The following is a 14,175-nucleotide window of genomic DNA, read 5'->3' on the forward strand; positions in this document are numbered from 1 at the left end:
TTCTGTGATATTTCATAAAGGAATATTAATATAACTTAACTAAATCATAACCTAACCTATACTATAAATAGCCATCACCCATTAATTGTTCTCTAACCATATGTGTAAGTTCCTATAAAAAATCCTGTGCAACAATGTGTTTATAAGTTTTTTCTTTTAAATAGAGACAATGTTTCTTGCGATAAAACACAATTCTTTTTACCCTAGGAGGGATATCATCTTATTTCCATAACAAAAACTATTTAAGAAGGGCTTTATTGGATGCTTGCCCTTGACATTTATTCATTCGCTAGCTGATAATAAACACAAATTTGAGTATAGGGCAAAGGACATCGGAACGGAAAAATCTTACTCAGAAATCTATTCTTTTGTGATGGAGATTTGGTAAAAAGAAAAAGATTGCAACTGTGAGCTTTTCTTGAATGTCAATTTATTTTCTCAAAGCATGGATTTTGCAACCGAATTTTCATTCACTTCACTGGGTAGTAGAACTCTGAAATTTTATACAGTTATGTGCTCCCGATGGCAATACAATATTTTAATATTTTCATAGCTAAATTTTTTGTTAATCGATTAATTTCAATCGAGATTTAATGCTTGTCAATTTACGGAAAATTCGTTACAATCTATAATAATTATAATAAATGATGATTTAAGAATTGGAAATAAAGGTTGTTCACTAAAGTCCATCTTCCTTATATTAACTTGAGAACGATGATTACTATTGCCACACACTTAATATCTAGGTATAGTAAAAAGACTATGCGTTATACGGTGAAATAGGTTAAGCGCCATCTGGCGGCAAATGACGAAGTTAGCATTCCTATTTTGAAAACGGTGCAAAATAGGGGGGAAAATTCAATTACAAAATTCTAAAACGATTTAGTACGAAAAGATGTTTTGAACGCAATAATTTTAGAAACAAAACGTGTAAAATGCGAATTTGTTTCAAACCTGTAACTTAACTACAAGACAAACGATGAAACAATATCACCCTTAGAACAATAAATGTCGACCCTATGGCTTAGAGCATTTCGAACACCTAACATAAAAATATCATCTGATAACTAATTGTTCTGTGTTATTTCTAATACTTTTCTGGCGTGAGTATTGGAAAGTACGATCAAGAAATGAGCGCAGTATTTTCTCGTACTGAATAGAAGACACTTCAATTTTGTAATAGACTTTTTTCCTTTCTTGTACCGTTTGCCGAAAAAGGATGCTAATGCCTTCGTTTTTCACCAGGGGAAGCTGTAAGTAATCGTACCATGTAGTAATTTCCTTTTTTTAAAATTATATTTAGACACTAAATTTGTGACAATAGTTATCGCTGTTCTAAAATTAATTTCGTGAGAAGGATTTAATTGGATATCCTGTATGTGGATTTAATAATATGAAATACTTTGATACAATCGTTTTGCTCATTATAACATCACGTACGGTCAAGTACTTGATGGCACATGAAAATATTTTTTTCCCACATACTCCTCATGCGTCCTCACCAGTTCCTGATGAAGAAATTAACTTACTAGCAGAAAAGCTACCTGTTTTAGCAGTTTACGCAGTGTACTTGTTCTGTGCAATGATTTAAAGTGGATTTACGAGTTTGCTTTGAATTTCGGGACCACTAAAATGATTTGTAAAAGACTGGCACATGACACTATAAAGGAAGTAACGGGAATGCAGAATCTCTTTGTCAGAAATATACTTGCCACTTTTGGCGATCATATAAATCGCCAGAAATATTGGTTTGATTAAAAACTTAAGAGTCTGGTTAATTTATTTCAAAATAAACTTCGTCTTTTGCGCAAATATAATTTTACTTTTTAATATCTCATACAAAGTGCTTAGGTAATTAGCAGTAACTTTTGTCCTTAGCTTTGGGTAACAGAAGTAACTCGCAAGATTAAATATCTGTTGAAACAAGGAAAATGATATGAATCTCAGAGAAAATGTGAATTCTATTGTTGAAAATAGTGCAACAAAATTTATTGAAAACTGCACGGCAGTATAATTGGTATCATTAAAAAGACATTTTTGTTTCATTTTAAAATTGTGTGAAGTGTGAATTGTAAATATTTTCGGAAGATGTGTTAGGAAAAAACATCAAAATTTCGCCTCATTTTAATTATTTAAAATTTCAAAATTCACTTTCAGATTCTAACCCTCTCTTTTTACAGTGTACTTGTGCCGTAGTAGTACTTCTACGTCTATGTATACAGTATAGCGCCGACACGCACACATATACAGAGACACTTCCTTTTATACATATCATAGATTAAAACCTTTTCTTTAACCAAAAGTTGATAAATTATGTTTTTTTAATTCATTGTTGAGACTTTTCTTATATGAAATAATCTAAAAATAAAACTGATGTTTTTTCTTAAATTGAAACATTATATAGTTCCGGATCTGGCATAAAAAATAAATCACTTATTCAACTTTTCTTTTTCAAAAATCGAAGGAAAAAAACTTATCAGCAAGTCAATGTTGATAGTAAAACAACTTTCTTTCTTTTCATATTTCTGATTAATTTTTTCTCGGCTGTATTTATTTTCTCCAGTACAGTAAAGATTGTAATATTGGAACGTTGTAAATCGGAATTAATTCCAAAATTACCGAACAAACAAGTTAAATGTGATAGCCGAAGTTCATCACTAATAAAGATTAAAACAAAATATGAAAAGAAGTGTGACATTTTACATTTATTTAAAAAAAAAATTGTGCCACCAAAAATAATAAAAACATGCCATTGATGTCACAAATACTAGAAATTGAGAATCCCTTCCTCTAGATATTGAGAATCACAATGCTAGCTTGTTTGAAAAAAAGATGCACACTTCCCCTTCTATCAATTTATCCTGTCCCTCTTTCTTCCGTGCCTTTTAGACTCAAATTTGAAACAACAATCACAAAGTAATTGTATCTTTACCTATACCCGTCGCATCCGTAGAGAAACGGTAATGATGGCGATTCAGCCCAATTACACTCCATAATCCAATTTCCTTGGGACACTACTCCGGGAGGAAAAAGTCTCCGAAGCTTCTCTCTAAATTGAATGGGTTTTTCAATTTCACCATAACAGTTTCTGTGCAAAGCAATTAAGCGAGTCTTAACAGATGCTACAAATAGGATTAAACATAAGCGCCCTGGAAGCTTTGTTGATAGTTAAGCATTATGTGCATGCAAGAAACTGTAAAACGTGCTCTCCAAGGCCTTTTGTTTAATTAACTTTTAATGAGAACGCCCGCCAAGAGTCATTATGCAAACGTTTCCCATCGAGTCATCTCAATTCGTTTTCTTCCCAGTGATGAAGATTCAGTTTTACATCAATGTAAAAGAGCTAAACGAATAGCTTCTATAAATAAAAACTTCTGGTAGATACTGCATTTTAAGTGTCTAGAAAGGGAAGATTTGTAATATTTGCTGAAACATATATAGGCTTTTAAATGCAAATATTAAATGGAACTGGAAACTTTCTTTGAAATTATTGTATAAATTCTAAGGATATTCGCAACTATTAGTTTAATAAAATAATGGACTATCTTTTCATGACTAATTAAATTATTATTCAGATAATTAAAATTATACGGAAATGTTTGAATTCCAAAAATTTGCCTTGCCTATAAAGAGAATTAAAATGTTCCAAACATTAATTTTTATTTCAAATTATCAAGATTACAAAACAATCTGAGATTCTATTTAGTTCCCAAATGTTACTCTTATCCGATTTTACGATCTATATAAATAAAATTGCAATGAATAAATATTTTGGGCCGTATAGAAATCCAAATAACTGAATAGATTTTCTTCAATTTTTGTCTATAAAAGCTATGAAATATATTGGTGACTTTAGCTGAAATTTTGTAACAACTCATTAAATCTTTACTTTTTTTAATAATTAAAATTGTTTCTATACGCATGCGCAATGTTGTGCAAGCAAACAATATAATGGCACCCTATATTTATTTAGTAAAGTGAATTCAGAAGAGCCATAAGAGAAAGATAATCCAATAAGATTAATTTTATCTTATTAATACAAAAAGTGTTTCCTTTATTTGAAAATTGTTTTTGATATTTCTTATTGTTCAGATTATTATGAATGAGATTTATTTAAAAGTTATTTAAAACTTGACTATCAATTTTTAACATTTGATAGTGTTTCAAATTCATTGTTGACAATTACTGTCTTTATATTTCATACTGTAAACACATATTTAAGTTGTCTCTCATATTCTTTACATAAATGCTGTAGCGTTCTTTAAAAATTATTAATAATCTATAAAAAAACATTATGGGGATTTTTTTCATTTGAGACAGAACGTATATTTCAAGAAATTACTTATACAGTTAAATTTCTCACCTACAACAAATTTTCTCATTTTTTATTAAAAATAAAGTTGTAAACGGTAAATAAATTTTCTGAATGCAAAATAATACAAGATTACAAAACCTTGCGTTGTATTTAAAGCTAAAATAAGGATAATAATAAAGCATATAATTGAATTTTGTTTTTGTTCTCACCGGACAGAGAGACGCAAAATACAAGATTATTTAAAATAATTATACCGATTACAAATGGCAGAAATGTCCACATAAAAAGCGTCTGCGTGAGAAATTTAAATAGAAAACGAATGAAAGCTTAAAATTTCATTTGCATTTTTAAGAACTGCGCAATGTGAACACCCCTGGTCATACTGGGAACATCGATGTGATAATCTATTTCATTGCCATCTTAAGCATTTCCATTTTGTACTTTCAGTTCTCCGTTGTACGCAAAAGCATTAAAACAGAGTTGGAAATGGAATCCCAAGAATTAATTCCAAAAGCTTATATAGCCAAATATAATCGAACGCGCATCAGTGGTTGCCAACATACTTCACAATATTTAACGTGAAATGGACAATCCGATAAATGCTGCTTTTCTGACCAGGAAAGATCAGAGAAGGCAATTATTACTTTTACAAACAAAACTTCAAGCCTCCTTCTGTATAATGTTCAAATTTCTTCCTCTTATAGCCATTTATAATAGGTGCAATTGTTTTGAATAACCCTGCATTATGTTGTTTCAGACGGTTCAGTATCCCAATAAACATGGCACTTCTTTAAAAATATTGAAAAATATATTTATTATCTGTATTATCATTTCTTATGCTTGAGCATATGTCTTTCAATTCCGAAGTCAGCTTTAATAAATGCAATAGCTGCATAAAATAACCAGCGAAACAAAAAGATGACAGAGAAAAATGTATAGCAAATAAATGAAATTTTAGATATTGCTCACCACTGCATTTTGGAATTTGAATTGCAAGACTCTGGAATACTTTTAAATTATGGCTCCTCCGTCATATTCTAACCGACAAACAATAAATAAAAATATCATCCGTTTCTTTTTCAATTTCACTTCGCATCGACAGAAATTTGATTACGATGGATCATACATAATTTTTTTTTTGGAAGTAAGCCTTTATAATATATCAAATACTTTTATAGTTTGTCTTATTGTGGCATTCTTTTAAAGGAATATTTTCAAAAATCAACTGAAACTGTCGAGAAATTTTTATGTGTATTTGTTCATCTGATCTATAACACATAATAAGTTTTTTTTTCAGCATTATCTTCTGCGAAAAATTGCTACATTTTTATACGTGGTGATATTTTTGAACAGATAGTTGAGTCTTAATTAATAAATTACTGAGTCAAATTCCAATTAAAAATAATTTCGAACAGAAGCCATAAGACAAAAATGAAAAATGAACTATCACAAGGTGATAAGCAGATAATTAAGTATTAATTAATTAATTATTGAATAAAATTCTAATTAGGAATAATTTTAAATAGATATCATAAGAGACGAAAAACGAACTAGCATAAGCCCTCTTCAAGCCTCCATGCCACTTTTAGGAAAGATGTTAGGCTCCCGTTAGTAAGAACCTGCATACGTGGTTTACTTTTGATGGAATCGAGTTCGAACCTATAAATCTTTGGCCTTATCAGAACCTGAGACCTTACCATGAGGTCGGCGCTGCTGCCTAATTTTGAATCTCAATCAGATCATAAATGCGCGAGTTGAGTCCCTAATTTTAAATCTCCATCAGAAAGCAAACGTGGCATCTTAGTTTCTGATTTTGAATCTCCATCAGATGACTAACGTGACAGCTGAATCCCTGATTTGTAATCTCAATCAGATCATAAATATGCGAGTTGAGTCCCTGATTTTGAATCTCCATCAGATGACTAACGTGACAGCTGAATCCCTGATTTGTAATCTCAATCAGATCATAAATGTGCGAGTTGAATCCCTGATTTTGAATCTCCATCAGATGACTAACGTGACAGCTGAATCCCTGATTTGTAATCTCAATCAGATCATAAATATGCGAGTTGAGTCCCTGATTTTGAATCTCCATCAGATGACTAACGTGACAGCTGAATCCCTGATTTGTAATCTCAATCAGATCATAAATGTGCGAGTTGAGTCCCTGATTTTGAATCTCCATCAGATGACTAACGTGACAGCTGAATCCCTGATTTGTAATCTCAATCAGATCATAAATGTGCGAGTTGAGTCCCTGATTTTGAATCTCCATCAGAAAGCAAACGTGACATCTGAGTTCCTGATTTTGAATCTCCATCAGATGACTAACGTGACAGCTGAATCCCTGATTTGTAATCTCAATCAGATCATAAATATGCGAGTTGAGTCCCTGATTTTGAATCTCCATCAGATGACTAACGTGACAGCTGAATCCCTGATTTGTAATCTCAATCAGATCATAAATATGCGAGTTGAGTCCCTGATTTTGAATCTCCATCAGATGACTAACGTGACAGTTGAATCCCTGATTTGTAATCTCAATCAGATCATAAATGTGCGAGTTGAATCCCTGATTTTGAATCTCCATCAGATGACTAACGTGACAGCTGAATCCCTGATTTGTAATCTCAATCAGATCATAAATGTGCGAGTTGAGTCCCTGATTTTGAATCTCCATCAGAAAGCAAACGTGACATCTGAGTTCCTGATTTTGAATCTCCATCAGATGACTAACGTGACGCTGAGTCCCTGATTTTCAATCTCATTTAGATTATAAACGTGATAGCTGAGTCCTTGATTTTGAATCTCAATCAGATGACAAACGCGACAGTTGAGTCGATATACCACTCTGAAAGCAGAGGAAGCGTATTCGACTATCTTCTAAGGGCCTCGTGCATGTTGGCTATTCAGTAATTTTGGATCTTAATCCTAGGAATTTTCCATACTTGAATCAAAACTCTGTCCCTTAGACACATGTTTTTATTAAACAGAAGGAATTATAATTCATATAAGTATTTTGATGTTTACTGCATTAAAAGTATTTTATTACACATGCAAGAGTTTTTGAAAAATTTTGCTACTAAATCAGAAAAAGCATTCATATTACCGAATTTCTCGTATATTACCTCAATAGAACACTTTTTGTATATATATATATATATATCCCATATAGTCCCAGCTTTCATAAATAGATATGATGGTAAAAAAAATCTTTCAGACTGAGAAAGATTACTTTATCTATTTTGTTTATGAGTAATTAAAAATTTGCGTGTTATTTGTTAATTGATTTTTTTTTCATCTGAGGGAAAAAAAATACATCACGTTCCTTACTTTTCCAAAACACGTTTATTTAAGTAACTAATACAAAAACGAAAACTGCAGAGAAATGAAAAATAACCTAGAAATTGTACAAGTAATCACGCAAATAATGAAATCGTGAACCACTGTACTCTGTCATCCAGGTTTCTTATTTGTACTAATTCTCTTTCATCCTTGTTTTTGCTTAGTAATATTTCTTCTTGCAACATAATTGTAGTGAATTTTCACATCACTCTTTACGAGCTTAAAGCAAGAGGAATTAGTGTCTGTTTTTCGCATGCCAGTATGTCCTCATTTTAGGGAATGAAAGAGCCGATTGGCTTGCAAAGGAAGCTACAAAGCTGAAGATCATTGATCCTATGAGCATCCCCAAATCTCACATTCGCAATGAGAATCACAAAAAGACCATTCTCTTATGGAATGAGCTGTACCAGAATTCATCAACTGCCCCTTTAACTAAATTATTTTCCCCCACAATTCCTCAAAGGTTAAATAACAAGCATTTCTTCATTGATTTTCACTTAACAAAATTTCTTACTGTCCACGGTCATTTCAAATACTATCTCAAGAAATATGGGTTATCGGACACTGATCTGTGCTCTTGCAGCGTGGGTGGAGTTCAAAATGTCGATCACTTGCTTTTTGACTGCTCCAAACTTACTGAAGGGAGAAGGGACTTATTGTGGATCTCGATGCCTATAATATTAAGTTCCCACCTCCGCTTCATGTTTCGGTCGACCACAAAATGGCTTTTTCCTCATTCTGTAAATTCTGTATCTGTTTTTTTCTCTATGTATGTAGTTGTTTTTACTTACTTCTGTAAGCCTTGTGCTGTACTTTGTGGTGCAAAAAAAATATCCATATATATAAAATTTTACTCATTTCAGTAAGATTCCGTGAGATTTCATGACTTGTATTAAATAGCGAAGCATTAAGCATAATATATAATTTTCTAAATTGAGAATAAAAAACATATAAATCTGTATACCTATTTTTAAAGTAAGCAAAAGCAATTCTAAAAAGATAAACAGTTAACGGATTTTATCAAGATATCAAAAGATTTTCTCATTTTTGAATAGAGAAGGAAAAATTTTTGGTGCCTTTGCAATGGACTGATAAAGATAAGAGCACTTCTTTATTATATTTTTTCAAAATTTTGCAATTAATTATAAGATACCTATAGTACAGAAAGCAAGTGCTGTTTTGGTATTAAAAAGTTTGCTTAATTTTCGACAAAACTATTTTATTTTTACATAAGAGAATATAAAGCATACATTGAATGAATTTTCAAAGTAATTTCTACCAATTTGGAGATTTTATTTATAACTTAAAATCTCTTTTATGATTCTTTCCTCAAAGAAGGACCATGGCAATAAAAATAGTGCAGTATTATTACCGTATTTGTTTTTGTTTTTTTATGTAATCATTGTCGTCGAAGTGCTGATCGTCAACGGATCACTGGAGTAAAGAAAATAAGTAGTTGTCAATAAGAGTTAATTCGTGACTATTAGTTGGTAATTTAACTACCCCAATGGAAACTAAATCTCTTAATCAGGCTCTTGGAGCCCTGACAACACGCGTTGAGTTTTATAGTGAAGCAACAAAACTAACAAATCTCTCTCTCTTTTGATTTCATAACTCAGACTTTTATGTTTATCGAAATAAATCAAAGTATTTAGGATCTCAAGCAGGGGCGACTTAAGATTCTAGGTAGCACACGTTATAAGACACCTCTTTTCGTACAGTGGTCAATTTCATTTCAGCGCACTTTTATCATCCTTTTCATGAGTTATTTTATTATTATTAATTTTAATAATTCTATGAAAATATAATTATTTTTATTCATTTATTTTACATCCTCATTTTTCCCCACAAAATTATCTAAATAGACATTCAATGTTTATAAATGCTGCAATAATTAAGAGAAAAAGATTAAATATATAGGAATCTGACTAATAATACCTGACAAAATGCTAATGTTATCCTATTATTTTATAATATATAAAATTAACATTTGTACTAACTTTTTTATTTCGCAACTAGGATAATAATATTTTTAATCTACCAGACTTTCCCCTCCACTTAGCCTAGTGGCCCTAGGCAGCTGTCTAGCACACCCGATTGGGAATGCTTGCCTGATTTATCTGAGGTCTCAAGCAATAAAACCTCTTTCTGCTCCTAGAAGATAGATTGATCTTTCGCATTGAAATGGACGTCTTGAATTTCTATATTGAATTATATTGTTTCATGGGTTTTTTTTTTTTTAAATTTTCGAAGACTTGGTCTATTGTGATTTCGTAGTCTGCGGTTGAAATTTTGCATTAATGTGAGAGAGGCTTCATCATCAATTACTGTTTTTTTCTTTTCCTTTGAGACTGTTTTTTAGAACCAAAATTATTTTCATAGGCGTTACCGTTCATTGAGGAAAAGGGCGAAGAAAAAAAGTCACTTCGAGCTGTGTAAAATGCTTTGATTTCGAGGGATACTAAGATTTAGATATGTTGTTTCACGTTATAATGAAATAATTTTGATTTTACAGGCCTAAATTGCACTACAATTGAAATACAAGATGTGCTAGAAAATAACAGATGCGCTAAAACTTTTAATTTTTAATTTTACATAATTTTGATAATAAACCGCAGGATAATGAACTATGCTGCCTTTCCAGGTACACCATACACTACTCCATATAAACTTTTGTGTATTTAACCATAGATGAATTAGATTTGTGCTGCCATCTATAAGCTAATGCCAGTACTAATAGCAAAAAATACAAACAAACACATTCTACTTTCTTTTTGGGGCAGGGTGAGAAGAAAAGTGGTCAGATGCTGGAAGCCCTTCTGGATCGGGAAGAAAGCCGCTGCTACGGAAAGAAATGTTTCCATTCCGAAGAATGCTGTAGAGGCGCAGCCTGTGTGGACATTGAAGGATGTGAGTACCATATAAATTTTATTTTATTTTTATGAAACTTACTTAACGCATCAAACATCGTTGAATGATACCTAATTACTGCGAAATCGCTTTGAAATATGTTCAGGTTTATTATGCAGTTTTACGGCTCACCAGTTGCTTAATGGGTTAAAGTATAACATGGCTGAGGAACATAATCACTAACTGATAAGACTGAATGATCGGACTACCACGACACCAATACTGGCGGGAACTGTGGTTGAGTCCTATGGGTCGTCACCGGTAATGGTACAACCCTTCCCTTGGGAAGTACGTCCCGTCATCGGAGGGAGGTAACCAACCCCGGCTCTTTCTGTTCCCATCAGGGCGGAGAGAACCAACTATCATACCAGAAGCTTCTCCTTCTCATTTTTGTGGTGCCCTCGAATGGGAGGATTGAGGAACATAAATTGGAAGAAATTTCTGGAAATGACTAATGTTATGAAAAGGAAGAAAGTTATGAGAGTGAAGTCCTCTTCTGTATTCTCATTTAGCATTATATAAAAAGTGCTAAATCTATATATCTTTTAGCAATGAATTGCTCTCTGCAACCAGGGGGGGGGGACTATAGCAAGTGGAATTTTTCCAAGCAAATTATTAAACTTAAAAATTTAATAGTAAGTTGGTTTGGTTATATTAACGTTCCCTTTGAAGCAACACTAGGGCTATTTTGGGACGGACCTCGTAATTTTGAACTACGGTCAGATGACGAGAACGACACCTGAGCTGGTATCCCCCTCTCCGCACCACACTAGCGGGAGGACGCATGGTCATGACGGGTTTAACGTACAACAGACCCCCTTACACGACGGTTCTTCGGTGGAATTGGGACTCGAACCTGAAACCCTCCGGTTCCGAAGCCGAGACCTTACCACCAGGCCACTGCGGTCCCCAATTTAACAGTAAAGAAGTAAAGTAAAGTAAATTTAGCAGTAAAATAATAAAGTAAAGCTTTATACAGTAAAACTACTATACACCTTCGATCCTATTCAGACCTTCGATCATATTCAGTAAAATAAACTTGGCAATCTGATATTTCAATCTCCTTAATCAATTCTGACTATGTAATAATGCTTCGAAATCTTTATTCTATGAGAATCAAGAAATTTCATTATTTTTGGCCAATCAGTCTTGGGGAAACTCCAGGTGCTGGTTAGTATATCTTCTTTAAGACGGTCGATAGAGATATCTAAATTTGCACATATTGATAGAATAGAGAAATAAAAAAAAATTTTATACTGAAAACAGGATAACTTTTTTATTTAAAATATGAGTGTTTCAAGAATAATTTATTAAATACGATGCACAGGACAGAAGACCTATATAAAAATTTAAAATTCGTAATTCATGAGAACATTTATTGATTCAATTTGCATGAAGTATAATTATTTACTTCATTTAGACCTTTTTTTTATTAGACGCATAAGCTTATCACTAAAATTTTATAAATTAGCTTTTGTGCCTTAATTATTCTGTATATATATTGTTACAAAAATTTTCTTCTACTACAAATACCGTCAATTAATCGTAATGACGCAGCACAATTAATTAATCATTAGTTCAGCAACTTGCTTGCTTGCTAATCCTTCAGTTTCTCTACGTGTCGGCGACTCCGACTCCTCTCACACACACACAACTTTTGACGATCCACACAACTTCTTCCGATACACACGACTTCCTCTTCAGATTCAGATTGCCTGTCTTTTATAGTTCCGGGAGGCAGGGCTGGAATCTTCAGACCAATCAGGGCGTACCTGGCTGTATCTCGGGTCTTAGTGGATGGATCGTGAAAGTTCTCAAACTTTCCAGTAGTATCCATTTAGTCGCCAAACTCGCCAAATTCGTCGCCAAGTCGCCAAATGGTCGCCAAGCTCACAGGTCATTGACGCACAGGACAGATCTTACAAAGGGTCTTTCTTACGGTGATACTAGCCGTGATGGGAAGCAAATTACAAGTTTGTAACAATATACAGGGTGTTTATAAAGTCCCGGACCCATTTTGATGTTTAATAACTCATAAAATAATAAAGATAGATTTAAATTAATAACATAAATGGTTAAATAGACTCAAAAAGTTTCATGACCCTTGTCAATGAACTTCCACGTGTGCCCCCTTCGTCGCACGGAGAATATCAAGTCGATAGTCAATTTCACGCCAGGTAGCGACAAGCATGTCGGCATCCACAGAGCCATTTGCGCACTTTATGGCGATTAACAATGCCAGAAACATGAAAGGATGCTTAATCGGAGAACATTATGCTCTTCAGAAAATCAGCAGCATCTTCTATCCTCCTTAGCATATCTGTTGCAAAGGCCATCCTCCTAGGCCTATCGTTCGGTTCCAAAACTTGAACAATTTGAACTTTGTATGCCTGTAGTCTTAATTTTTTCTTAATAACCTTGTACACTGTCGAAATTGGCATATCCAATTCTGTTGCCGCTGATCTCACAGATATTCTAGGATTGTGTAAAAATGTCTCTCTGACACGCTCAACATCAAAATCACTTGTGCAAGGACGTCTGGAACGTTTCTTATCTTCGATACTTCCAATTTCTAGAAAATTCTTTTTCCACCGCAAGGTGCTGTTTTTGGACGGAGGATCTTTTTGGTAAATTCTTCGGAAATTTCTCTGTGCTTGCACTATCGATTTCATTTCTATGAACCACCATAAAATCTGGGCTTTCTATTGTGGTGTATGCATTCTCCTTAATATCCACTAGAATATAACATCACATACAAAAGTACTACATAGAACAAACACATCAAAAGTAAACATAACATTGCAATAGTTGCCAAAAACAAAAGAGAGAAAAATGCAATTAATAAGTAGACAATATTTAGAAAAGTACAGATATTTAGACTGGAAAATGAAATTATCTGAAATTAACCACACGCGCAGACGATATTTACAAAAGTAAAAATATTCAAACCTGAAAAGGAAAATATATGAGTTATTCCATCAATAAATGCCATAAGTGTGTTTATATCTTTATTATTTTATGAGTTATTAAACATCAAAATGGGTCCGGGACTTTATAAACACCCTGTATATTAAACCACGTTCGCCTTAAATAAAACTAAATTCATAATGCAGATAATATAAAAGGTAATAGAAAACTTTTGCTTGCACTTATTATTTTAGAAAATACCACATTTCGTATTTATTTTAATTCATGTAGGCATATGCTGAAAATTATGTTTTTCTAAATTCAATATGCAGTAAAAGTTAATTTAATTCTTTTAATTTGAGTTTTTGTCAGCACGTTGATAAAAGCTAATTTTTCCCGTGCGCAGGTAACATGCTGCTACAGATTAAATTTTATTTTTATTCTATGTGAAATAAATTGTTGGAAAATATGCAGCTTGTTCGCGCAGAGTATTGAATTTTAGTCTATTAGATGATTAATATAGAATGCAATTAAAAAAATTATCTTGATATTTTATGTGACTGGGAAACATGAAATCTGTTGAATCAATTTACTGCAAATTAAAAATTTGTATATTAACCCTACAGTGGATCGTATAGCCATTTGGCTACAAGTTTTTATTTCAATTGATAAGCTCACATGACTGTTCCAAAGGGCAA

General features: G+C 32.7%; 1 protein-coding gene across 1 annotated transcript in view; it reads left to right on the top strand.

Annotated features, from left to right (window-relative positions):
* Positions 1 to 14,175, top strand: part of LOC129989186 (ITG-like peptide) — a 59,444-nt gene that overhangs the window by 31,579 nt on the left and 13,690 nt on the right. Inside the window, exon 2 of the mRNA XM_056097565.1 lies at positions 10,444 to 10,570. Within this exon, the coding sequence (XP_055953540.1) occupies positions 10,444 to 10,570 (127 nt within the window). The remainder of the gene's footprint in view (positions 1 to 10,443; positions 10,571 to 14,175) is intronic.

This window comes from Argiope bruennichi, chromosome 2 (assembly GCF_947563725.1).
Source record: "Argiope bruennichi chromosome 2, qqArgBrue1.1, whole genome shotgun sequence".
Lineage (NCBI taxonomy): Eukaryota > Metazoa > Arthropoda > Arachnida > Araneae > Araneidae > Argiope > Argiope bruennichi.